Source organism: Pelodiscus sinensis, chromosome 24, assembly GCF_052426305.1.
Source record: "Pelodiscus sinensis isolate ZL-2025 chromosome 24, ASM5242630v1, whole genome shotgun sequence".
Lineage (NCBI taxonomy): Eukaryota > Metazoa > Chordata > Testudines > Trionychidae > Pelodiscus > Pelodiscus sinensis.
In genome coordinates, this window is record NC_143075.1 from 17,935,363 (window position 1) to 17,962,633 (window position 27,271).

Here is a 27,271-nt window from a genome sequence, read left to right on the forward strand (position 1 = left end):
TGTTTTTCCATTTCATTTTTATTTTGGTTACCAATTTTAACCGCATTGATACGGGAATAATTCATGCAAATCTATCACCTTAAATACAGCCAAGAGATAATTCACTTAAGAGGATTTTGAAGTGCTCCATAACTTAAAAACAAACAAACCAACCAACCACCACCCAAGGAAAAAAAAGTAAATGAGCAGCAATAAAATAAAGTGCATGTAGCCAAACTTCTTTAATAGGAACCTGGAGAAGTCTGTTCTTGCAATCCTTTGCTCTCATATACAAAAGAGTTGATCACTCTCCATAGGAGTCAGAGGCTGTTTCCTTAGTATATTGCAAGTATGAATGCTTCCACCAGTCTGTATTAAAGGAGTTCAGTTGTATTTTGCTTTTGTTTTAGATTAATTAAATTAATTGGCAATTATGTTCAACTTTGATTCTGTTAATATAACTTGCATAAGGCAATCTCCAGACTCAAGTGGCTACGGTTAGATACTCACTCCTAAGAACATTTCTCTGCTTGAATTAGCAATTTTGGTTTAAAAAAGGTTCAGGTAATTCTTACCCTTCTTGCCCTACAAACCAGGTTTCATTGTCACAGTGAGAATGCCCAAATCACCAAAATCTCTGAAGAAAGCATCAGCAATATCAAGCTCAATAGCAAAACATCCTGTTCTGCTTTTCCCCAGCCTCTAACAGGGGGTTCAAAGACCATAGTATAGTGTCTGATTTAAAGCCTATGCCACTTTTCATATTTCATCTTTGAGTCTGCACAAAGACCTGGCCACATGAACAGTGCACACCTTGGAAAGACGTATCAGCACTTCTCAGTGTCTGCATGTAGCACATTATCATCTTTCCTGCATTTTAGAAACAATATCCTATTGCAGCAGGGATTTGCCTCTTTGATTCATCAGCAAAGCGTATAATTTTCTGTAATACTGGATTAGCAGCTGGCAGCCTGAAGGTTGGAGTTCATCAACTGAACATGCTGACGGAGCCTCTGCTCACATATACACCAACATACTGTCATGGATAAATCATTGTCAGAGGCTAGAGTTCAGTCTCTTTGCCTCTTCAGTCTTGACCTCAGGAACAAATTACTGTGGTGGCAACTGTGTTATTGTGAACATACATTCTTTGTAAAACAAGACAATTATTCCCACTCCTCAAAAGCTACTTAAGAGCCATCAATCAGATGGCCATAACCTTCTAATTTGAGCAGGATTCCAACCAGCTAGCTATAAACAAAAGGTTTCTTTATCACATTACTAATCCCCTGGCAGAATCAATTCCCCTCCTTTCTATGCCAAAATGCAACTAACTAGCTTCCTGTTAATACACTGGAAAATCCCAAATCCTAGTGTTTTGAGGGTAAAATAACGTAAGTAGCTTAATGCTACTTCACTATTTATTCTCCTACCGACATCAGATAACATCTTCCTCCTCCTTTCTGGGCTTCTATATGAAGCAAGTATGTTGGATATAGGCACAAGAGTATCAACATCGACACATGAACAAGAAACCATTCTAAAGTCTGGTAATACCATTTTCAAGTATCATTGTCAACAAGTCCCCTTCAGGCTTTCTAATCTCAGCTGGGACTTCCTGAGAGTTATCCTGTAGTTTCTGCAGTGTTTGAGGCCAAATAGATCTACACAGTCACTGGACGGGAGACTCCACAATGGAGTACAATGCAGAGACTCCAATCCACCTCTGACTTCTGGAGATATGCCAAAGGAAAAAGCAAAGCCTCATCACTATATTTTGTGGCTAAGTATCTTCCGCAGCTGAAGAAAGCTTCCCAAGAAATGGGGAACCTTATCCTGCCACTACTGAAATCAATGGAAGTTTAACCTCCAGTTTCAATTGTAACAGGGTCAGGCCCACACTAATTCCTAAATATGTTTGGAATTAAACCGCATTTAGGGCAAACCCCAAAATCAAATCAAATCTATTTATTTAAAAAAGCATCAAAAAGTTATGCTGGCCCATTTCTTTGCTGGCATGGCATTTCCTCCCAGTACACCTCTCCTGGGCTCCACATGAGCTGCATTGGATAACCTCATCTGCATTCTGTTGTACAACCCGAAACTGAACCACAATACTGCACAGTGACATCCTACAGAAGCGCTACATGAAGCAAAATCTCCTACATTTTATAATCTACCCTGTCCTAGAGGCCATCTAGTGACAATGGAAATCCAGAAGACTGCATTCCAAAACCGGCATCTTAAAAAACACATTTCCCTACATACTTCATAAAGTAGCTATTCACACACTGCCAACTAGCCTGTCTCAGATCCTGCTTATCTACCTCAGAAAGATATCAATTTATCAAGTCACCAAATGCAACTGCTATTTTCACTGACTCCGCAACTTAGCAATGACAGACAGTTTTGCCTCTGAAGTTACATGGGACTAGGCAAAAAGTTTTCTTAAACTGAAGAGCTTTGAGAAGGAATGTGCCCCAAACCCATAGAGATCAGGAGAAGCCCCAACCAAAAAAATATTTGTTTTCTGCTCCAGGATCTAAACATTTGACCCTTCTCTATGGAAAAAGCAAAAAAGAGCAGTGAGTCTCTCCCCCATAATATTGTAGTTGAAAAATGAGAAGAGTGGACAGGTCTCTGTATGGATGGTTAGTGTTATCTGCACCTGTAGATGCATGTGGGAGGAAGGAAAGGTCTGCGTTTAAATTAATAACTGCTTTTCAGACACATCTGATCTTGTGGCTTTGTACATCAAAGAATTATCAAGATCCATCTTTACATATTAAGGTTATAATTCATCAAGGGGAAAGCTTTGTTAGAATAAACTTTGGTGACTAGTAAGTTAAAAACAAAACACCAAAACCCCTGACAACTACCGTATTTCATTCTGCATGAAGCAGAAATTCCTCCTGGAAGTAGTCTAATCTCCTGGCAGGCAAGAAAAGAGATATACACAACGTGTGTGGAGAGGTTGGACATGATACAGGGAAGCAGAATCCCACTGTTCACATGATGACAGACACAACCACTCGTTTGTGCATGTGTTCCTTAGAGAGTCCATCATCCACCATGTTCTTTGCAGCGGTTGAGAGTGTACTGAAGTGAAATGTTTTGCCTTCCCACATTATCTGCTTTGCTGCAGGTATTGATGCGTGAACATGTTGAGTTCGCTGTCCAGCCAGCCTGCTTTATTCCTGCAAGAAAAAAGTCTCTGTTAGGCCTATACATTAAAGTTAATCATCATTCACTGCTCACTCTAGTGGCAAAGAACGGAGAGAGCAGACACAGAGTCCCATGACTAGATGCCTCTACTCCAGGTCAAGGAGCTTGCATAAACAATGGTCTATAAGTTTTGGGGTTCAAACCAAACCTAGTTGCAAGTTGAAAGTGATCTCATTCTTTGTAGGAGTGAAACATTTAAAAGGAGTTCCTTGCCCATCTGGAATGGAGGTGAACAGCAAAGAAACTCACATGCCCTGCAATGATGAGAGGAAAAGGCCAAAAAGGTCATTTGTATCATCTTAGGAAATGAGACTGGTTGTGAAAAACCATGTAGGACCCATAGTTTTCTTGCGTCTGTGATCCTGACCCAATCTAGAGTCAGGAGGAAAAAAATAGCCAAGTCCCAGATATCTGGCAATGCAGAAAAATCAGTTTTTTCTATAGAAGGAGGAATGGGCTGAAGATAAGTACGTGTCTGCTACCAAAGCTCCAGAAATATCCTGGAACTCTCTCTTCTTACAGGCTGGGTGAGGGGAATGCCATCTATACAAAAGGACGTGCAACAGATACACTGCATCTGTGGGTAGAAAACTCATCACCAATCCCTTGATTGCGATCGACTTGCTGATCATGGAGACTCCCCCAGTTGATCACAATCTCTGTCAGGAAAGTAGGCTTGCTGATAAGCAGAGCTCCACAGCCAGCTGCAGCATGTGTTCAAGTGCCCTTCCCCCCTCCCCACGTGTTGCTCCCTCTTACAGCTGCTCCTGGGTGGCTGGCTGTGCACAGCAGGAAGGAAGAGGAAGGACTGATGTCAGAGTGTCCCTCTGTACCTCACTCTCCATAGAGCAGGGAAGAGGGAGGCCAGCTTGACTGGCTTGATCTCAGAGCACTCAAGTGTGAGAGATTGTCTCCATTTCCTAAATCTAAGATTTCTTCAGCTGCCAACTTTCACAGACTCTTCTCTCATATGTGTGCGTTTATACACACATTCTCTCTTGCTCTTCCCCTCCCTCCCTCTGCAAAGCAGGGGACAGGAGAGACAGCCTGGGTCAGGACAAAAGGACTGGAAGCTGCTATGATCTGAGGTCTACACTGAATGGTGAGCGCCAGAGGCAGTGTGTACTGTTTGAGATTTCCATGGCAGCCAGCACTTGTTTGCTCTCACACATTCTCACCCACACACAATATCTAGGTTATACACAGTCTCTTTCACATTCACCTCCTAACACGTACTTGTTGACTGATCTATGAATTTCATTTTAATTTTTATTTCTCTTACACTTAAATGTAATTTTGAGTAGTGAGTTCTAACAAGCCTAACCTGTCCTGACTGGAGTTGTTATCCATATTGGCATTTTATATTTTATTTATACATATCATTTCTTGGTTTTGTTTCCATTGGTGGTTCCCATTGGTTGGGAAGGGGGAACTGCCCCCTCCCAGAGCCAGCACCCTATGCTCACTCCTGCACCTTCTGTCCCAGAACAGACCCTCCTCTCAGAGTAAGTATCCCCTCCTATGCTCCTGCTGCCCCGCCCAGAGTCCCTCCTATACCCAAATTCCCTCCTAGAGCTTGCCCCCTCACACCCTCACCCCCAGCTCAGAGCCCATACATCCTCCTGAACCCCAACCTCTTGCCTCAGCCTGGTAACATGAGAGTGGGGGACCATGAGCAACAGGGGACAGGGGAATAGAGTGGGGGCGGGTCCTCAGGAAAGAGGCAGGGTAGACCCTTGGTTGCCCTTAAATTCAAAAAAGCAATCCTGAGCACAAAAAGGTTCCACTCACGAAGAAGATCTGGTCCCTTAGCTCATTGGCTACTTGGAAGATACAGAGATCAATAACCATGTTAACCTGACTTCAAGCAGGGGCAAGTGCATGTTACAGTCTGTAAGGCACATCCTGTCCTGAACAGTCCAGAGAAATCTCTACATTAAATGTAATTGTGACTCCACTAAAGGCAGCATAGTGTGCAGACAGTTCTCCATTAATTTGCTGTCAGGAAGTAAAGATCTCACCTAAGCAGTTTTGCTTTGCTCTGCAATGAGTCCAAGATTTCAATTTTTTTATTCATGGCAGTAATTTCCTGCTCAAGATTCTCCCGTGTGACGTCCACCTGCTGACACAAGTGAGCAAATGTTCCAGCAAGCTCCCTAGAAAAACAGAGAGAGGCAGGAAAGCGGAGAGCTCAGACTCAGAAGATACTTACACTGTGCAATGATTTCATTATCCCACCTCCAGAAAGCCTAGCCTGATACTCTCTTCCCATTTCAGCGTTAGAACGTTGCAGTCATTGGGCAACAGGGAATTTACTGCATGTTCTGAACAGTAGCACAGGAACCTCAGAATTTTATGTTCTCAACAATCCTGAAGAGTTCATGCTTCTGTTTAAAAACACCCTGTTACTATGACAACAGGTGCTTTAGAAACACATGTGAAAGTTTCAATGCTTGCTTGTCCATCGCTGACAATTTTAGACCTGGAGCTTAGACTATGTACAGACCTATCATGTGAGGATAAACAGCTGGCATTATATGGCTCAGTGGAGAGTACCTTCAAAAACAATGTTGTTTAGAAGAGATTAGTTGAATTGAGACAACTCACTGTTGGACTTGGTGGCTGCAGTTGGAGCCTGTGTAGCTGACAATGAGCTGCAGTTTCTCACTTGCGTACTCCACAAACTGGCGCTTGAAGGCTCTCTCCTTTGCTTTCATAGTCCAAGTGAGGCGCTCATATACATAAAGGAGTCCATAAAGGCCAAAAGAGAGAGCAATCAGTCTCCAACCCACAGCCTTCCAGACCTGTAATAAGCACAGCAGAAAGGTAGCAAAACTGAGCAGCCAAGAACAATGCTAACTTCTTACAGTGGAACAGAAAGCATTGTACATTTGTTCCAAGTGCAGGGCACTGAGCCATGAATGTTCAAGTTTTAATCCTGACTTAAAGGGAAAGGGAAATCACCTCTCTTCTGCTGGTTTCCAACCTGTCAAGCATATTGTGAGGACTAATATGCATAAAACACTGGAACAAGGTCTGTAAGTGTGCATCTAGACAGCACCCTTCTGTTGGAATAAGCTACGCAATTTGTGCTATGCAAATTGCATAGCTTATTCCAAGTCAAAGTCAAGAGAGCTTATTTTGAAATTTGGTGCTGTCTACATAGTGCCGAATTTCAAAATAAGGCACTATTCCAACAAAACCCTTTTACAGGGACGCCAGAATAGCACATCTGCTATTTCAGGATACTCCCGGTATCCTGTCTTCTGACAGTGGCCAATGCCAGGTGCCCCAGAAGGACTGAACAGAACAAGGATTCATCAAGTGATCCCTCTCCTGTCAGCCTCTTCTTGTCAGGGGCTGGAAAAGGCTAGAGACACCATTCCTACCCATCCTGGCTAAGTATTCATGGGCCTATTCTCCATGAATATATCTAGTTCCTTTTTGGTTTTATATAGAGGCAATAAAAAAGCAAATAGAATGTTAGGAATCTTTAAAAAAGGGATAGAGAATAAGACTGAAAATATTTTGACTGTTGCTGCACATTGAGTGGATGATCCACAATGATTCCAAGATCTCTCTCTCGAGTGGTTATAGCTAAATTAGTCCCCATAATTTTTTATGTACAGTTGGGATTATTTTTCCACTGTGCATTACTTTGCATTTACCAACATTAAAAATCATTTGCCATTTTGTTGCTCAATCACCTAGTTTTGTGAGATCTTTTGGAAGCTCTTCACAGTCTGCTTTGTTTTTAGCCATCTTGAATAGTCTAGTATCATCTGCAAATTTTGCCACCTCACTGTTTAACCTATTTATAAATGATATGAAGAAAGGGGTAAATAGGATTGGTCCCAGTACGAACCCTTGGGGGGACACCACTAGTGACCTCTCTCCATTCTGAAAACAGACCATTTATTCCTAGACATAAGAACAGAAGAATGACCATACTGGGTCAGACCAAAGATCCATCCAACCCAGTATCCTGTCTGTCAGCAGTGGCCAATGCCAGGTGCCCCAGAGGGAGTGAACAGGCAATGATCAAGCGATCTCTCTCCTGCCATCCATCTCCACCCTCTGACAAACAGAGGCTAGGGACACCATTCCTTACCCATCCTGGCTAACAGCCATTAACGGACTTAACCTCCATAAATTTATCTAGTTTTCTTTTAAAACCTGTTATAGTTCTAGCCTTCACAACCTCCTCAGGCAAGGAGTTCCACAGGTTGACTGTGCGCTGTGTGAAGAACTTCCTTTTATTTGTTTTAAACCTGCTGCCCATTAATTTCATTTGGTGTCCTCTAGTCCTTATATTATGGGAACAAGTAAATAACTTTTCCTTATTCACTTTCTCCACACCACTCACGATTTTATAGACCTCTCTCATATCCCCCTTTAGTCTCCTCTTTTCCAAACTGAAAAGTCCTTGTCTCTTTAATCTCTCCTCGTATGGGACCCGTTCCAAATCCCCTAACTTTACTTTGGTGAGGGACTTTGTTAAAGATTTTCTGGAAATTTAAGTACATCTCGTGATTTCTTATATTTTGGATGCCCAGCCTGAGGCATCCAGAGCTTATTTTTGAAGGTGCTAAGCACCTACAACTTCCAGTCACTGGGAGTTGGGGAGCACTCAGCACCTCTGGGGGAAAGAAGTAAGCCCAAAATGTCTGAAGTTGCGAATTCTAAAAATTAAAGTATACAAAATCACAGGCTGATTGTAAAAATTTCAGCCTCTACCTCCCTCTTAGTTTCTTCGTCAGTGAAACAGAAATACTTATGGTACCTGCCCCCCAGACTGAGAAGTGTTGTAAATATGTTTGTAAATGCTTTCAAAGTGCTATTTTCTTTTTCTTAACCTTGAGTCCATCTCCAAACTTCAAGTGCAATAAGCTCAGGAGCTCTTCCCCTTTTAATGCTCCTTGGGATGGGACACTCATCCTGTGCTCCAAGATGGATGAATACACCATCAGTTACTCACTGAAGCCTGGAGTCTAAATACTTTCCAAATCAACAGCACAATTACCACTGTACCAACAACTGTTCATTGGAGATTTTCAACCCACCACTCCACCAACGACAAGGATCCCCATGGAAGTTCTGGAAGTCAGTGATGCCAATCCAGTCACCATGGACACCATCAGCTCTTCTTGGGTCATAGAGCTCTGAGGTAAGGGAGGCAGACTAGGATTTGCTGGGGTTAAAGGTAAAGGTCGTTGCACCTAATCAGAATGGAGGGGGGAAAAAAAAACACAGATAAAAGGAGAATGCAAGTCATAGCTGTTTCTTTCAAAGCTTTGAGAGCCACTGAAGTTTTCAGTGAAACCCAGTATCTAATTAGAGGTTGTACCTGGTCATTATAGCCCATCAAGGCCCGGCGACTATTCTTTGGTCCCAAAAACCTATTCACAAGCATCGTCCAACCAAGAGAAAAATGGAATTCAACATCCTCCTGGAAGTCAGCACAAAGCTTGTCACAGTTCAGATCATAGCTGAGCATGAAGCACTGCCGAGGGATCAGCATGTCTATTTGACCCCGTAGAGAGACCGGCAGTAGGGGCTTTAAACCATCTGCACAGAAGAGAAACGGGAGAGGATGGGAGATAATGTCAGTATAACTGAGAAGGATGAATGGGGCCATCTGGAATCAGGCTTTCAGTTCTGTGGTCACCTTGTTTATCAGTTTGTTTCTCTTTTTAAAAAAAACTACTTCCTCACCTAACCCAGACCAACTGGTAGGATCTGAAATGTATTATGGCCAAATATGGCATCAAGGTCCCCAGAACAGCCAGTCACTCTCCAACTTTCCATTTCATAGACCACTAAGAGATCTTTCTATGGACCCTTCCCTTGTGCCTCCCCCTACCCCCCACAGTTAACTAGACGGATCTATCGACCACAGCAGCCCAAAAATGTAATACAGCAGCTGCTAGAGGCATTGTTGACCCCCTCCATCATAAGTTAGCACGTGCTCCGACATTAGAAGCTGCAAATGCATCAAGTCTCCACCGTTTGGTTTTATTTAAAACAAATGGCCACTATTTGCCTTGACCACTCTAAACCCTGAACTAGGTTTTATAAAATAATTTTGAAACTACTTCAAGAAAAAGTATGGTTCCTGACAGCTGTGGGCGGGAAGTTTGTTAGAGCAACTGGCAAAACTCCCCTGCAGTGGGACTAATTGAAAATACTGTAAGTTACGCATGTCAGTCTCAAACATTTTTGCTGTAACACGGAGAAGATTCCTATGCCTGCCATGAGGTCTCATCCTGAGCATCAAGATCTGCAAGCTTTTTACCTAGCACCACTGTATTCTCATAGCATAAACCTCATTAAACGTCCTATTGTTTTTGAAATGTTATAGAACAAACTGCTCTCAGGCAGAAGAGGTGGGTGTGAAGTTTCAATCTAGAATGAGTTTCATGACATGGAAACCCCCTGAAACAGGTATTTACAAAGGGCCATGTAGACATTCTGAATTACAGTCTCATTAAACAAGGCACTATTACTTGAGAAGTTGCCACTAATTTATCAGCCCTCACAACTAATCTAAACCTACACGGACACAGTTGCCATGCTGGACTTATTCACGTTTGTCTGTAGCAAGAGCTGGTTCTTTACACTCTGTACTGACCTATCATTTCTTGTTGCATGGTTTGGAGGGAAGCAGTAATGGCATTAGAACAGCGATCAGACATGTTGCGGCCTAGCCCCTCCTCAATGTGTCGATGCAGTTCCTGAAACAAACACAAAACAAAGGCTGGCATTGAAGCAAATCCAGACACAACATGTATTACTTTCCTAACTCCTCATTAACAGCAAGAACTGGAATCTCCCTAAACAGGAAATTCTTCAAAATAAGAAATCGTTTCCCGAAATAGGAAACAGATTCTGTCCGCCCCCAATCCCTTCTGCTGTTAAAGTTAGTTCAGTATTGCCCTACTGGGAAATGATGTGGTCAAGAAGAGCAGAAATGACCATATGCCCTCTGGTTTGGGGAAAATGACAAGTTTTAATCTACCCCTTACTACGTTCAAAAAGATACTAGGTAATTAGTGCCTACGTAATTAATATCATGTCCTGCAATTAAATAGTATGTATTATGAGTCTGTTACAACTAGGTTTGTCTGGAAAACCCCTGCTCTTTTCTTGGGATGTAATGAAACTCTCAAAGCATAAAAGAGACAAATATGAACAAACAATTTCCGTACTACAAAAGAACTGTGCCTACACCTTCTGCATTTGAAAGTTTGGGTTTTTCAACAGCTGGTGCAATTACTGAGTTATCAGAGCAAGAACCAAATTGCTTGGATAGTTGGCCCAATATATTAAAAGCCAGTGTTTGTTACTCACATTCTTGTAAACTTTGAGAACAACTGGAGATGGATGGAAATCCATTTGGTAGTCATCTACCAGCACTGAGAGCCGCCTGATCTCTTCCGCCATTGCATTTGACACCTGAAAAAGCAACCATGTACTGTGCATACAGGGTTCTCTGGAACGTTAACAGAGAAAACTCAAGACTATTCCAAGGATAGCTGAAAAAGCTAGTGGAAAAATTGATTTGCTCATAAGCATTAACACAGAGATAAGCCAGTTACTCTGACAGCTATAAATTCTCCATTATGTACTTTCTAGCATAAGGGACTACAACCTATGGCTCAGTATGAAACCCAAAATAGCTTGTCATTCCTGAAAGAGATGCAACCCGCAGGATTTGGTGGTGATGGGGGACTTCAACTATCCAGACATCTGTTGAGAAACTAACACAGCGGGGAACAGACTATCCAATAAGTGCTTGGACTGCATTGGAGACAACTTTTTATATTTCAGAAGGTTGAAAAAGCTGTTGGGGGGAAGCTATTCTAGATTTGATCCTAACAAATAGGGAGGAGCTGATTGAGAATTTGAAAGTGGAAGGCAGCTTGGGTGAAAGTGATCGTGAAATCATAGAGTTCATGATTCCAAGGAATGGTAGAAGAGAGAAAAGCAAAATACAGACAATGGATTTCAGAAAAGCAGATTTTGGTAAGCTCAGAGAGCTGGTAGGTAAGGTCCCATAGGAAGCAAGACTAAGGGAGAGTTGGCAGTTTTTCAAAGGGATGTTATTAAGGGCCCAAAAGCAAGCTATTCCACTGAGTAGGAAAGAATGAAAGTATGGCAAAAGACCGCCGTGGCTTAACCAGGAGATCTTGCATGATCTAAAAATAAAAAAGGAGTCATATAAAAAGTGGAAACTAGGACAAATAACAAAGGATGAATATAAGTGAACAATACAGGTATGCAGGGGCAAGATTAGAAAGGCAAAGGCACAAAACGACCTAGAACTAACTACAGACAAAGGGTAAGAAGACGACTTTCTATAAATATATTAGAAGCAAGAGGAAGACCAATGACAGGGTAGGCCCATTGCTCAGTTAGGAGGGAGAAACAGTAACTAGAAATTTGGAAATGGCAGAGGTGCTTAATGACTTCTTTGTTTTGGTCTTCACCAAGAAGTCTGATGATGAAGGAATGCCTAACAGAGAATACTAGTGGGAATGGGGTAGGTTTAGAAGATAAAATAAAAAAAGAACAAGTTAAAAAATCATTTATAAAAGTTAGATGTCTGCAAGTCACCAGGGCCTAATGAAATGCATCCTAGAATACTCAAGGAGCTGATAGAGGAGATATCTGAGCCTTTAGCTATCATCTTTGAAAAATCATGGAAGATGGGAGAGATTCCAGAAAACTGGAAAAGGGCAAATATAGCGCTCATCTATAAAAAGGGAAATAAGAACAAACCAGGAAACTACAGACCAGTCAGATTAAACTTCTGTGCCAAAAAAGATAATGAAGTAATTAAGGAATTCATCTGCGAACACCGGGACGATAATAGGGTGAAAGGTAACAGCTAGCATGAATTTATAAAGAGCGGATCATGTCAAACCAATCTGATAGCTTTCTTTGATAGGATAACGAATCTTGTGAATAAGGGAGGATGTGGTATACCTAGACTTTAGTAAGGCATTTGATATGGTCTTGCATGATCTCCTTATCAATAAATTAGGCAGTGGGATCTGAGGAAAGTGGCCTGTAGAATTTGGTATTGGAGAGTTGTCTGGCAACTTCCTTTTGGTAGTCAGACCTGTTCATGACTACAACAGCAGCTCCTTTGCCAGCCTCTTTGATTGTAACATCAGAGTTGTTTGAGGCTGTGGAAGGCATTGCATTCTGCACGATCAAGGTTGAGGCAAGCGATGCTGTTTTTCCACAATTTCTGCCTGTGCACATCGGCAGAAGCATTCTATGTGTAGGTCCAGACTGTCATTTCAACCCTCAGGAGGAGTTCATGTGGAGTTCTTCTTCTTGTGCTGTTGGTGGGAGGGTATCTGTGTGTCAGTGCGCTGTTCAGTGTTGTGTTGAAAGTATTCTTTGAGTCGGAGACAGCGAAAGTAGGTGTTCAGATCACCGCAGAACTGTATCTTCCTCAGCTCTCATCCACTAATGCCCCGTCTCTACCTATGCTACATTGATGACATCTTCATCATCTGGACCCATGGGAAGGAGATTCTGGAAGAATTCCACCACTATTTCAACAGCTTCCACCTCACCATCAACCTCAGCCTGGACTAGCCTACACAAGAGATCCACTTCCTGGACACCATGGTGCAAATAAGAGATGGTCACAAACACCACCCTATACCGGAAACCTACAGACCGCTATGCCTACCTTCATGCCTCCAGCTTCTAACCCGGACACACCACATGATCCACTGTCTACAGCCAAGCACTAAGGTACAACCGCATCTGCTCCAACCCCCTCAGAAAGAGACCAACAGCTACAAGATCTTTACCAAGCATTCTTGAAACTACGATACCCGCAGGAGGAAGTGAGGATTCAGATTAACAGAGCCAGACATGTACCCAGAAGCCTCCTACTACAAGAGAAGCCCAAGAAAGAAACCAACAGAACGCCACTGGCCATCACCTACAGTCTTCAGCTAAAACCTCTCCAACGCATCATCAGTGATCTACAACCCATCCTAGACTATGATCCCTTGCTTTCACAGGCCTTGGGAGGTAGGCCAGTCCTCGCCCACAGACAAACCGCCAACCTGAAGCAAATTCTCATCAGCAACTATACACCGCACCACAGTAACTCTACCTCAGGACCAATCCATGCAACAAACCTCAGTGTCAACTCTGCCCTCATATCTACACCAGCAACACCATCACAGGACCTAACCAGATCAGCCATACCATCACTGGTTCATTCACCTGCACATTTACCAATATAATATATGCCATCATGTACCAGCAATGCCCCTCTGCTACACACATCGGCCAAGCTGAACAGTCCCTACGTAAAAGAATAAATGGATACAAATCAGATATTAGGAATGGCAATATACAAAAACCTGTAGGAGAACACGTCAATCTCCCTGGACACACAGTAGCAGATTTAAAAGGTAGCTATCCTGCAGTAAAAAAAAAAAAAAAAAAAAAAAAAATCAAGGCCAGACTTGAAAGAGAAACTGCTGAGCTACAGTTCATCTGCAAATTTGACACCATCAGCTTAAGATTAAACAAAGACTGTGAATGGCTAGCCAAGTACAAAAGCAGTTTCTCCACTCTTGGTGTTCACACCTGCACATCAGCTGCTAGAAGTGAGCCTCACCTCCCTGAATGAATTAACTTAGTTATCTCTAGCTTTATTCTGGCCTGCATATTTATACCTGCCTCTGGAAATTTCCACTACATGCATTTGACGAAGTGGGTTTTGCCCACGAAAGTTTATGCTCCAATACATCTGTTAGTGTATAAGGTGCCACAGGACTCCTTGACACGTTCTCAAAAAGTTGTTATAAATGGTTCACAATCCTGCTGGAAGGGCATAATAAGTGTGGTTCCGCAGGGGTCTGTTTTGGGACAGGCTCTGTTCAATATCTTCATCAACGATTTAGATATTGGCATAGAGAGTACGCTTATTAAGTTTGCAGATGATACCAAGCTGGGAGGGGTTGCAACTGCTTTGGAGGATAGGGTCATAATTCAAAATGATCTGGATAAACTGGAGAAATGGTCTGAGGTAAATAGGATGAAGTTTAATGAGGACAAAAGCAAAGTACTCCACTTAGAAAGTAACAATCCGTTTCACACATACAGAATGGGAGGCGACTGTCTAGGAAGGAGTACTGCAGAAAGGGACCTCGGGGTCAGAGTTGACCACAAGCTAAATATGAATCAACAGTGTAACACTGTTGCTTTAAAAAAAAAAAAAAAAAAAAGCAGCAAGCAAACATGATTCTGGGATGCAGTAACAGGAGTGTTGTGAGCAAGACACAAGAAGTCATTCTTCCGCTCTACTCTGCGCTGATTAGGCCTCAATAGGAGTATTGTGTCCAGTTCTGGGCACCACATTTCAAGAAAGATGTGGAGAAACTGGAGAAAGTCCAGAGAAGAGCAACAAGAATGATTAAAGGTCTAGAGAACATGACTTATGAAGGAAGACTAAAAGAATTAGTTTGAAAGGAGAAGACTGAGAAGGGACATGATAGCAGTTTTCAAGTATCTAAAAGGGTGTCAAAAGGAAGAGGGAGAAAAATCGTTCTCCTTGGCCTCTGAGAATAGGCCAAGAAGCAATAGGCTTAAACTGCAGCAGGTGAGGTTTAGGCTGGACATTAGGAAAAACTTCCTAACAGTCAGAGTGGTTAAACACTAGAATAAATTTCGTGGGAAGGTTGTGGAATCTCCATCTTTGAAGATATTTAAGAGCAGGTTAGATAGACGTCTATCAGGGATGGTCTAATCTGGACAGTATTGGGTCCTGCCGTGAGGGCAGGGGACTACACTTGACCTCTCAAGCTCCCTTCCAATTCTAGTGTTCTAGAATTCTATTAAATTAAAGCGAAAAATTAATTCAAAATTTTAGAAACACATAATTACTCATGTAGCTTGAATGCATGCATGAACCTGAATTTGACCAGTTATGATGTAAGCCTTAAAGAAATGTGCGAAAAGACGCAGCAGCAGAAATCACATTAAATAAAGTAGGTGAGTACAATGTTCTATTTACGCTATTATTAATCATGTCAATTCTCAATAATATTAAATGTATATTTTCAGCCATGCAATTGGACATTCTTATACAGTTCTTTGTTGGCCACTTGTTCTGAATTTTGATGTAGTTTGGCTCTTTGGTTTGAAAGGTGGCCGACCTGTTCTAGAAGAATCGTTGTAGCTTCAATGCTTATTCAGCCTGTTGTGTTCCCAGCTCCTTATCTGCCTCCCGTCTGTCTTCCAGTCAGCCCTTTACATCTCTCCTTTCATCCCTCTGATTGGCCTCTAGACCAAGAAAGCATCTGTTCCTTACCTGTCTCTCCACTTCTTCTGTGATCTGTTTTATTTTCCCCTTGTAGTCTTGAGTGAGCAGCTCCAGTTGTTTGTCAATAAAACCCAAGCGTTCCTGTCGTTCCTCTCGCATCTCCAGGCAATAAACCCTGAGGAAAGAAGATGCCCATCACAAAGCAGCATCAGCACATCTCTGATCTGCAAGCTAAATGGAATCTTTGAGTTAAAACATCTGGAGGGAGCAGAAATTCTCTTTCCCAGGGACAGGCAGTAATAATATCCAAGACATACTACACACAACTGGCATGCTGAAGAGATAGGTTTCTCCACAATAATACATTAGACACAGGAGTAGTAATCTGTGTCCTCCTGTCCCCAAAAGTTTTGTATGCCGTATTGTGATTTTAAAAGCAAAGGCCTAAAACTCATGTTTCCCAGACTCCCTCCTTCCCAGATATATTCAGTGCAACCGTCAGTCTTGTGTGCACCGCATCTCTGCAGCTGCTCACCTCTGCTCCTGGGCAGCAATATGCAAAGAGTCCATGATTAGGCGAACATCTTCTGCAATCTGCTTGGCTCTCACGGTGTGCTGCTCAAACTTTGTTTTCACTGCAGACTGCGAGATACATTCCTGTGCACACAGAAGCAGCCATCAGCAGAGACTAAGGATATTAAATTGCACTTAATCAACTAATCGAGTAGTCGATGGAATTTCCATCCACTACTCAAGTAGTCGATAAGGGGAGAAACTGCAGAGCCGCAGCGGTGTTAGCTCCCATCCCCAGGAGCTAACTCTGCTATAGCTCTGCCTTTTAAATGCAGTAAGAGTTGGGTGTACTACATTTAAGAGGCAGAGGTGCAGCACAGGATCCCATGGCTCTTACTATATTTAAAAAGCAGAGGTGCAGCGTCTGGGACTGGACATGAGCCAGGACAGCTGAGTTCCAGCTCACGCCTGGTCCCTTGCTGTGCCTCTGCATCCCTGTGGCGATGGTGCTGGGGGAACCGGCTTTTAAGCTGGCTACCCCCAGCACTGTCTCTGCTCCCCCCACCCTTGCTGCCTCTTTCAGAGGCAGCAAAGACGGGGGGAGGGGGAGAGAAGAGAAACAACTAGTTGAGTAGTGACGTGACTACCCAATAAACCTAGGCTTATCGGGTAGTCGACTACTCAACCAGTCTCTTACATCCCTTGCAGAGACCAGGGGCATTAAACATAGAACATCATTCCTACACCATTTATCATCAAAACACAGCATTAGCTCAAAGTTACAGGCTCCATTCTCCCCATCCTCACCCCTCCCTCAGAGGACTCTCTCTCAAACAGAAGCTTGGTAATGAATGATGATGTTTACCTCAAATCTTCTCTCGAAGTTTTGAAACTCAAACATTCTTACTTGAAATCCTTCTGCCAATGCTCCACCTAGGAGGACACACAGTCACCAGGGCACATTTACAGAAAGCAAACAGAGAATTTGAAGGACCCAAAAGAAAAGCAGAAAACTCTGGAGAGCTGGTTCTAGTAGCCTGCCAGATATCTTCTTGTTTAATTTTGGCTTCTTTTCTCTCCCCTAGTTTCTAGTGAAATCACCAATTCATTATTTGGGATAAGATAATCTCTGCCTTTCCACACAAATGTAATCAAAGACAGCTGGCAGTTCTCCTACCTCCTTCTGGCATCCCTTGAGCTTTCTGGATCCTGGCATTGAGCACTTCCTTCGCTGATACAAAGAAGATGCGGTCTCCAGCCTGCGCCCTATCCACCACACCCAGCTCATCCACTAGAAAACTGGTGCAGCGCTCCATGTGCTGTCGACGGACCTGAAGGATAAACCCATCCGTATTGTTTTAAAGTTGGTTTTCCCTTTGATATTTACATACCCTCTGCTTCTTGTTTCCTGCCCCCTTCCATTTTTTTCCCTTTCCCCCGCTCACCCTTCTTCCCCATTTATTTTGGGTCTGGACGTCCTAAACTCAAAACTCCGGTCATCTGAAGAAGTGGGTGGTGCCCACGAAAGCTCATGATACCACCTACATGTTTTGTTCATCTATGAAGTACTACCAGACTATTTGTTGGTTTTTTTTAAAGTTTATCCTGTACAGACAAACTTGGCTACCACCTGAAGCTTAATAATCTACATCATTGCAATTAACTGGATCAGGCAACCAATGCCCTCTGTAGGTGCTATATAGCAACACAAGTTTACAATAAAATCAATTTGCTCATTTTAGTTCCTTTGAAGGTCTCAAAGCACATTTCACACACTAAGCTTCCTAAAGCCGCTGTGGCATAATTAAATAAAGTTAACCCACATTCACAAATACATAAACATAGGATGTAGACATATAGTGACCTTTCCCTGACCCCCAAAAAATGTCAGTGACAACAGGAACTCAGAAGTTCTGCATACCAGATCCTTGCTCTAACCATTAGACCATACTTTCTTCAGCCCCTTTTTTCCAAATGACTCCTTATTATGATGAGTAAAGTTCAAACTGCAAGAGAATCATCACCCATTACCACTAGTTGTTCCACTCAAAGAGTGTCTATTGTATATGAGAGCACCAATTTAAATGTGGCACAAACCTCTTCCATGTATTCAGGTTCTGAAGCTGATGCATCCCAGCGGTTATTCAGGATAAAAATGTTGGGGCGAGATAGACGCTCATTCACTTTGTGGAAGAACTGCTTCTCCTAAACAAACAAATCACACATCAATATGCAAAATGCAAAGCGTTTACCCCAAACCTGCAAGCATTTACAAGTGGAATTTGAGTTACCGTTTGCATCAGTGTGGACTCAGAGTTTGCCACCAACACAAATACATCTGCATCCAGACAAAACTTGTCAATCCAGCTGTCTAGCTCTGTGGTTACATCAATGCCGGGGCTACAGGTAACAGGAAAACAGATGTCACTAGAGCTATGAAACTTCAAAAATACCATTAGTCCGAATTTCTCCTAAGAAGAAAGAAGCACATTGCGTTTTCTTAAGAAAGATGTTTTCAAAGGGCGTAGGTGCTTAGTGCAGCTAATGTTCACACTGTGTTACTTAGTTCAGGAAATGAAAGGAATTAAAAGTGACACTCCATCTGCATTTCTCAGTTCTGCTTCCAGGTCCCTTCATGGCAGAGGCTCTATGGAAAAAGTGAAGTCTCTCACCTGTCCATAAGCACCAGATCATCCTTTAGAAGAGGACATTTGGAATTGGGCCACATTACACTGACCAGGCTGCCAGCATTCAAAAGTTCGTTTTGATGGAGAGCATGAGCCAGCTGGTTGACTGTCTGTCAAATGGAAGGAAGGGAGAAAAGTATGCCAGGAGTATCTTACTACATATTTTAGAAATGTGCATCTGTCTGTTTGCCTGGGAGACCAATTCTACTAGAACTCCTACTATATGCTAAGAGCTAGAACCACGAAATTTGGTAGGCAGTTTCCTTTTATCATAACTTAAAGCAAAGCCAGGGTTTGTTTGTGCAAAGAAAAAAAAAGGGATGCATCTGGAATTAGACTGTTTCCACAAAATGGAAAGGAAGGGATCTGGTAGGAGGGAATTAGACCAGACCACAAAATGATCACAGGGGAGCAGCAAGGGGTCAGAGATGGGGACAAGGACAGCTAACACCCAATTGGGCCAGCAGGGGGCAGGAGTGGCAAAAGGGATAGCTATCTACAGTAAACTTCCAATAAACTGGCACCTATAGGACCAAGAGGGTGCTGGATAATCAGATATGCCGGACTATGGGAAGGGGAAGGCTATGAGGGGTCTGGGGTGGGGGGGGATGCCACCCCAGACCCCTCATAGCCCCCTCTTCCGATAGTCCGGCTCTGACCCAGGCATCCCTGATTCAGCTGCTGCTGGTCAGTTTCAGCAGCGGCTGAATCGGGGACCCCTGCAGCAGAGTAGCTGGAGTGCTGCCGGGTTGGTCTGGTAGTGCCGACCCTTGGTGCGGCGAGACCAACCCGGCAGCACCCCAGCTGCTCTGCTTCAGGTGTCCCCAAGTCAGCCGCTGCTGATGGTGATCAGCGGCTGTCTCCAGGAAGCCCGAGGCAGAGCTGCTCTGCCTCAGGCTTTCTGGAGTCAACCGCTGGTCAGTTTCAGCAGCGGCTGAATCAGGACGCCTGGGGCAGAGCAGCTGGGGAGCTGCCGGGTTGGTCCCACAGCGCCGAGGATCAGTGCTACGGGACCTACCCAGCAGCACTCCAGCTGCTCTGCTCCCGACTTCCCCGATTTAGCCGCTGGTCAGTTTTAGCAGCAGCTGAATCAGGGAAGCTGGGGGCAGAGCAGCTCCAATGGTCCGGAGCACTTCCGGGTTCCTGATGGTGCCGGACCAGCAGGAGTGCTGGACCATCAGAGTTTTACTGTACAATGTATTTCAGAGAGTTGGTCTGTCCGTGCGTGTGTCTGTCCACCAGCTGTGCCAACTGCTGTGGACATGGACAGACACTCCTAACCTGGCCTCAAGCTGCCGCAGTGAAAGAGGGCTGGGGTTGTCCTCTCTCCCCAGGCAGCCTGCATACTGAACCCCTCCTAGAATCATAGCACATTAGAACTGGAAGGGACCTTGAGAGGTCATTGAGTCCAGTCCCTCTGCTCTCATGGCAGGACCAAGCATCTTGAGCCTCACTCTAGAACACTGATTTAAATGAAGAAAACCAAAACTTATTTGAGTTAAGGACCCAAGCAACTCTTCTAGCGTTAAATCTTTTAGTATTAAATATCTGATAAAATATTCTAGCAGTTCTCTCCCCACCCTGAAATATTCACAGACAAGAAAAAGTCAAGACCCAAATGAGAGTCATTTTCTTCCTTGTCTGAAAAGGGGTTTCCCCATAAAACTGCCCAAAAGTTCTCCATCTATCGGGAACCACTCAAGGGCAGGATTCCTCTCACACACTTCTAAGATTAACCCTTATCAGAGACATTTCTTTTCTGAAAGTCTATAAGGTTAGGACAAAGCCCATTTTCTCTTTTATATACTAATTAGGAACTTACCTTGACACTCCTCTTCTCCTCAGAGCCTTCAGTAAGTAGGAAGGCATCCTGACCCTCCGTCCCCTCCACACGCAGGAAACAGTTAGTGGTGTGTCCAATCCCGGAGGGAAGGACTTTATCCCACAGCATAGCATTTATCACTGTGCTTTTTCCATTGCTCGTCCTGGGGTTAAATGCAGAATGGTTCACTAGGGCATCAAAGACACAGCTGTGCTCTTTGCATACTATAGCCACTCAAATCTCATGTCCCAACCAGCTCCAGAAAGTGGTAAGTCATATATTAGAACCATTCTATCAGTATAGGAACACTGAAATACCTACCACACAAGAGCCCTCCTAACATGGATGTTTTGTTAAGCATAGCCAATTCTATCTTCTCTGATCAAACAAGCCATACGATAATGCAGTTGTGTTGGTATATCTCAGTGTATAACTGAGGCTTCTGCTGGCACATATATGTTGATTAGAGGCCACACCTCATCACACTGTCAGAACTGTGTTAGAAGCAGCTGCTCAATGTAAACATGACTGTAACGTATTAGCTGCCATATGCAACAGGTTGATGAATCAGTTTACTTTATTTTCTTCTTTTAAAATTTCTTCTAATCACAGTGAAAGATTTGAAGCACAAGTGAGAGAATACCATGGATGATCAGGCTTTTACATTTCAGAGTCTGGATAGTTTGTGCTCCTATAAATACTTTTCATTGGCCAATCCTAAAGATCTCAGTTGCTTCATCAAGAAGAGTCCAGAAAACACAAGTATGTGACTTACCTGCCAAAAAAAGCCACTTTCATGTGTCGCCGTGCCAGCACCTCACTAATGCCACTGACTTTTGACAGGTATCCTTTGACTTCCAATACCTGCTCTTCTGTGGTGACAGGGTCAAGTTCCACATTTCTGTGTGTTTCTAAAATGCAAATAAACCACACATACAAATCTCAAAAGTAATTTTCTCAACAGCAACTGGTCAAAATAAATCCAAATGAATCTAATCTAAGTCTCTGGAATATAGTTATATATTTGTGTGGCAATCAGACCCTGCTTGTTTGAAGGCCACACAAGTATACCTTGCCTATACCCTGAAGTCAGGCTGTTAAAACAGTGCCCCTCTCTCAACTGCTATTTCTGTTGTAGCCAATATTTCACAAACACACACCCTGGAAGATGCTTAAGTAGATTGCTGTACATTTATTAATCTGTTAATGCAGAAATTGCCATATGTGACATTCATATTTTGCCAGCAATGAGATGTCAGGACCATAAGAATCAAAGGATTAAAGACAGGCTACTTTTTTTTGTCCTGTGTACAAGACTAATTTCCTTGAATTGTTTTTTAATATCAGCTCAATTATAACTATAATCGGAGATCAACTTTAACATTCAGAAACCTGTACCTTCATCCAAATGTAATGCAACTTCATCTCTTTTATATGTACACAGGTCTAATGATCACATTTAATCTAGCGTTTTTGTATGTTGTACTGAAATAAACAAAGCATTACTGTACACATGATGGCGCGTTACTCAGGGATACAACTTACCTTCCAGGAATGTGGCACTCTCCTGAATATATGCGGCCAACTGTTCAAAGATGCCGTTTATTTTCTTCTTGGCAGTGACAAAATGTTTGAGTGGAGAAGCATTTACCTCGGCCATGTGTCTTTTATCCTTCTTCACAGCTACTATGGATTTGGAGCAAGTGAACAGCAGGGACATTGCGCTGTGAGGGAAAAAATTTAATACTATACAATTCCTTAAAACACTAATTCCTGCCCACCTGAAGTTCATCTTGTTACAAAGAGTCTATAAATTTCACAGACATAAGTGCCTGAGTAAACAGATCAATGTGACTCAGACTGGTTACTGCAGTCCAGATTTTTTGTATGGACAATTTAAATTTTAAAATCTAAATTTGATTGAAATTTTTGTTTCATGTGATATTTAAAGCATCAGCCTACAGTCACTGAGAAACTCACCCAGATTGTTCCGTAATGTAATCAGCTACATCCATCTACTCTGAGAAAAGATAAGCATACTTACATATTATGGCAGCTATAGAATCCTAGATTCACCAGGGCCTGATAAAAGGCATCCTAGAATACTCAAGGAGCTGATATCTGAGCCTCTAGCTATCATCTTTGGAAAATCACAGAAGACAGGAGAGATTCCAGAAGACTGGAAAAGGGCAAATATAGTGCCCATTTATAAAAAGGGAAATAAGAACAACCCAGGAAACTACAGACCAGTTAGTTTAACTTCTGTGCCAGAGAAGATAATGGAGCAAGTAATTAAGGAAATCATCTGTAAGCACTTGGAAGGTGGCAAGGTGATAGGAAACAGCCAGCATGAATTTGTAAAGAACAAATCATGTCAAATTAATCTGATGGCTTTCTTTGATAGGATAACGAATCTTGTGGATAAGAGAGAAGCGGTGGATGTGATATACCTAGATTTTAGTAAGGCGTTTGATACGGTCTCGCATGATATTCTTATCAATAAACTAGGCAAATACAACTTAGATGGGGTTACTATAAGGTGGGTGCATAACCGTACTCAGAGAGTAGTTATTAATGGTTCACAATCCTGCTGGAAAGGTAAAACAAGTGGTGTTTTGCAGGAGTCTGTTTTGGGACTGGCTCTGTTCAATATCTTCATCAACGATTTAGATATTGGCATAGAAAGTACGTTTATTTATTAAGTTTGCAGATGATACCAAGCTGGGAGGGGTTGCGACTGCTCTGTAGGATAGGGTCATAATTCAAAATGATCTGGACAAATTGGAGAAAGGGTCTGAGGTAAACAGGATGAGGTTTAATAAAGACAAATGCAAAATGCTCCACTTAAGAAGGAACAATCAGTTTCACACATACAGAATGGGAAGCGACTGTCTAGGAAGGAGTATGGCAGAAAGAGATCTAGGGGTTATGGTGGACCACAAGCTGAATATGAATCAGCAGTGTGATGGCAAAGAAACAAACATGATTCTGGGATGCATTAACAGGAGTGTTGTGAGCAAAACACGAGAAGTCATTCTGCTCTACTGTGCAATGGTTAGGCCTCAGTTGGAGTATTGTGTCCAGTTCTGGGCACCACATTTCAAGAAAGATGTGGAGAAATTGGAGAGGGTCCAGAGAAGAGCAACAAGAACGATTAAAGGTCTAGAGAACATGACCTATGAAGGAAGGCTGAAAGAATTGGGTTTGTTTAGTTTAGAAAAGTGAAGATTGAGGGGGGGACATGAGAGCAGTTTTCAGGTATCTAAACAGGTGTCATAAGGAGGAGGGAGAAAACTTGTTCATCTTGGCCTCTGAGGATAGAACAAGAAGCAATGGGCTTAAACTGCAGCAAGGGAGGTTTAGGTTAGGAACTTTTTCCTAATGTCTAATTGTCTGGGTAGTCAAACACTGGAATAAATTGCCCAGGGAGGTTGTGGAATCCCCATCTCTGGAGATATTTAAGAGTAGGTTAGATAAATGTCTATCAGGGATCGTCTAGACAGTATTTGGTCCTGCCATGAAGGCAGGGGACTGGACTTGATGACCTCTCGAGGTCCCTTCCAGTCCTAGTATTCTAGGATTCTATAGCTGCCATTACCATAGTATCTTAAGACAGGGCGGGGAGAGATGCAGCCCAGGGGCCAGATCAGAGGCAGCAATGTGAGGCGGCAGGGGTCAGTCCTCAAGAGGAGCTGGTTCCTGAACAGACTCCCCTTGCGGACCAGCTGCCACCTGCTCTGATACAGAGGCAGCAGTGCAGGGTGGCAGGGGAGTTCCCAGGAGCGGAGCTAGGAGCACACTGGCTGCTGCCCCTGCCCCTGGGGACTACTGAATAGTCATGTAATAGCAAAGTTTTGATGCAGCTACACGACTATTCCATTACCCGATATCTAACATCCCTAATTTCTAGAAGTGCTATTAAACAGACATCTCAAAAAAGTCCCTTCAACAGCTACCCTAGAGCCCCCTGCAATTGTGTTGCAATATGAAAAAGTCCTTCTGATGTGCCCTTATGGAAAGAGTATAGCCAGTCCCCAAGTTACAAACACCTCGATTTACGAATGTTTGAATTTACGACCAACCTCATATACAGCCAGTCCCCGAGTTACAAACAAAATCCGCACTTACGAACAGCGTGGCCTCACGTAAGTGAATGTAATCTGATTTATGAACAGATCGAGTTATGACCTAGTGTTTGGTACGTAACTCGTTCATAAGTCAGGGACCAGCTGTACCCCTTTTTGATTAACTGTGACGGAGCATGTAGCCCACTAAGGGTACGTCTACACAGCAACGTTATTTTGGAATAAATGACGTTGTTCCAAAATAACATAGTGCAAGTCTACACTACAAGCCTTTATTTTGAAATAATGTTGAGCTGGAGGACTTCTTACTCCGACTCATGGTAACCCTCAATTCACAAGTAAGGGAAGTTGAAGAAAGTGTTCTTCCTTCAACTTCCTGCTATGTAAACAGCACCAAAAGCCAAATTAAGCTATTTCAACTTAAGCTACACAACTGACATAGCTGAAGTTGCATAGCTTAATTTGACTTTAGGCCTGCTGTGCAGATGTACCCTAAAATAGCTCATGCATAGATGCCCATAGTGATGCCCTCCCATCCTCCCTTTTATGAACAGACCTTCCCAACCCAGTGACACTGCCCCTTCTAGAGGAAGAGGGAGGTGCTGCAAGCCTAGCTTACTTTTAGGATGAGCCTTAAGTTTTCACAAGCCAGGCATGGTCCGCTCCCTCTGTCCTGAGTGCCAATGACTGCTTTCCACTCTGGAGGGAGCAGCTCCTGCGTTGATCGTGGATTCAGCCTGACCCGTCACAGGAGGAGCAAGATCAGATGGTGCACAGAGATCGGTGAGACTTTGGTGCGATTGGCCGTAGGGACAGGCAGCCCAGGGTCTTCCACACTAGGGATGTAAAATCCCATGTAAAATGGTTAACCAGTTAAACTATAGGTTTAACTGGTTAACTGCCCACTGTGTTGCAGGCAGGCAGCCACTGGAGCAGCCTGTCACCCACAGTGCAGTAGGCTCTGCTAGGGAGACCCAGGGAGAGGGCGGCTCCAGCTGGCCAGGTGCCAGTTAACTGGTTACCCCGTAAGCATGCTGGTAAAGCAATGCTTACTGGTTAACCCTTTACACATCCCTATTGCACAAAACAGGACCATCTGTAGGGGGCTGCTGGGCCTGGGACAACATCCTCCATGCCAGAACCTGACTCTTACCCACTCCACCGCTCCCCCAAACCTCCTCCCATTAGCAATGCCTTCCAGGGGACTAGCAGGGAGCCTGGTGCCAGCAGCAAGATTTGAGCCAGCCTCTGCAGAGTGACTCAACCCTAGCCCACTCCGTGGGGTCTCAGACACATTGCTCTGCTTCCCGCCACCAACAAGTGGGGTGCAGTTCCATTTCAGAGTGCTGGGGCCTGGTCACTCCACTTCCTCCTACTGCCAGTGAAGGCGGGAGTGGGCCCAATCCTTGCATCACCAGGCCCACAGCTAATCCCTCAGGCTGCCGTGGAGCAGTGGCCCGAAACCAAGCAATGAATTGGATGGCTCTGCACGTGAGTGTGCACAGTACGGATGTGGGCATGACATAGCCTGCCTCCAACACCCTCCCCAGGCATAACACTCTGTGCATGCCCAGACACCCTGACTCAGTCTTGAAGCTAGGAGCATGCACACCCTTCCCTTCCCTCATGCTCTATTTACAGTATCCACACCCTGAGCTCACATGGCAGCAACACATGCATTAGCATGCATACCCTGACCCCACCCTGCAGCATGCATACCAAGCACACATGCGATGCACACGTGTGTGTGCACACCCTAACCCTGACCCGCCTCAGCGCCCTGCCCACATTGTGCATGTCTTGAGCCCGCATGCCGCGCTCACGAGTATACACAGCCTCGGGCTAACAATTTTGGTGGGCGCTATTCCTGGAGGTTTCCTCACATGGGAGGGCTGCCAACCTTAACCCTGACCCCGCCCTCCCCCGTGCCCTGAACGCAGTGTGCACACTGAGCCCGCGTGCCATGCACAAGTGTGAGCGTGCACAAGTGTGAGCGTGCACGCCCTGCACCGCCCCCCTCCCGCCTAGAACACGAGGGGGCTCGCGCGCGCTGGGGGGGGGGAGGGATTCGGCGCCGGCAGCTGCTTCCCGTGGGGGGCGTGTCCATGCGGCCTCGCTCCCCGAGCTCAGCCTGCTGCCGTTACTCGCTCCCCGCCCCCACCCCCAGTCCGCTCCCCCTCGAGGGGGGGGGCCGGCCACCGCCCGGCTTTTCCCCGCCTCTCACCTTCACCTTCTCTCCCGCACAGCCGCCATGACACCCAAGCATCGTCATCGGAGGGCGCCGCGCTACGTGCGTCATTACACCGGCGACAGGCGGGAACCCAACGGCCACTGCCTCTTGGGGCGTGCACTCCGAGACCGGCTTGCCCCAGGGCATCATGGGAGGGGTAGTCCAGGCACGCCCCCGTTCCCAAAGCCTCATGGGTAGTGTCGTTTGGAGGCACGGGCCAGAGTCCAATGCCTCATGGGAGTTGTAGTCCTGAGAGGTTTAACCTCCTGGCTCTTTGATCTGGTGAGCGCAGCAGCCTCATTGCTGCAGCCCCAGGGGCCCTGTGCTGCTGGGCAGACAGGGCCATTGTGCCAGCTTGAGGGAGCTACACCCACTGTCCTGGGCAGGATCCAGCCCAGCCAGTGTCCCCCACTGCTGTGCCAGCTC

The 27,271-nt window shown here is 44.3% G+C and overlaps 1 protein-coding gene across 1 annotated transcript; it reads right to left on the reverse strand.

The window, feature by feature from the left end:
- MFN2 (mitofusin 2) lies at positions 1 to 26,986 on the reverse strand. Its single transcript, XM_075906617.2, has 19 exons — positions 26,840 to 26,986; positions 25,235 to 25,451; positions 22,076 to 22,254; positions 21,306 to 21,441; positions 20,531 to 20,693; positions 18,694 to 18,818; positions 18,313 to 18,421; positions 18,119 to 18,226; positions 17,199 to 17,352; positions 16,887 to 16,954; positions 16,044 to 16,165; positions 15,557 to 15,683; positions 10,555 to 10,659; positions 9,836 to 9,938; positions 8,552 to 8,772; positions 8,268 to 8,423; positions 5,812 to 6,008; positions 5,226 to 5,360; positions 1 to 3,176 (listed from the first exon to the last, which is right to left on the reverse strand). The coding sequence occupies exons 3-19, from the start codon at positions 22,248 to 22,250 to the stop codon at positions 3,107 to 3,109; spliced, it is 2,274 nt and encodes a 757-aa protein (XP_075762732.1). The 5' UTR covers positions 22,251 to 22,254; positions 25,235 to 25,451; positions 26,840 to 26,986; the 3' UTR covers positions 1 to 3,106.
- Positions 26,987 to 27,271: the final 285 nt, after the last annotated feature.

Bases quoted from the DNA above. Each gene is read 5' to 3' on its own strand.
- MFN2 (XM_075906617.2), bottom strand. From the start codon at position 22,250: ATGTCCCTGCTGTTCACTTGCTCCAAATCCATAGTAGCTGTGAAGAAG. The intron at 18,819-20,530 runs GTAAGTTCCTAA...TCCATTTGACAG, and splicing joins AGGAGAAGAGGAGTGTCAAG to ACAGTCAACCAGCTGGCTCA. The intron at 10,660-15,556 runs GTAAGGAACAGA...TTGCTTTTTCAG, and splicing joins CAGAAGAAGTGGAGAGACAG to GTGTCAAATGCAATGGCGGA.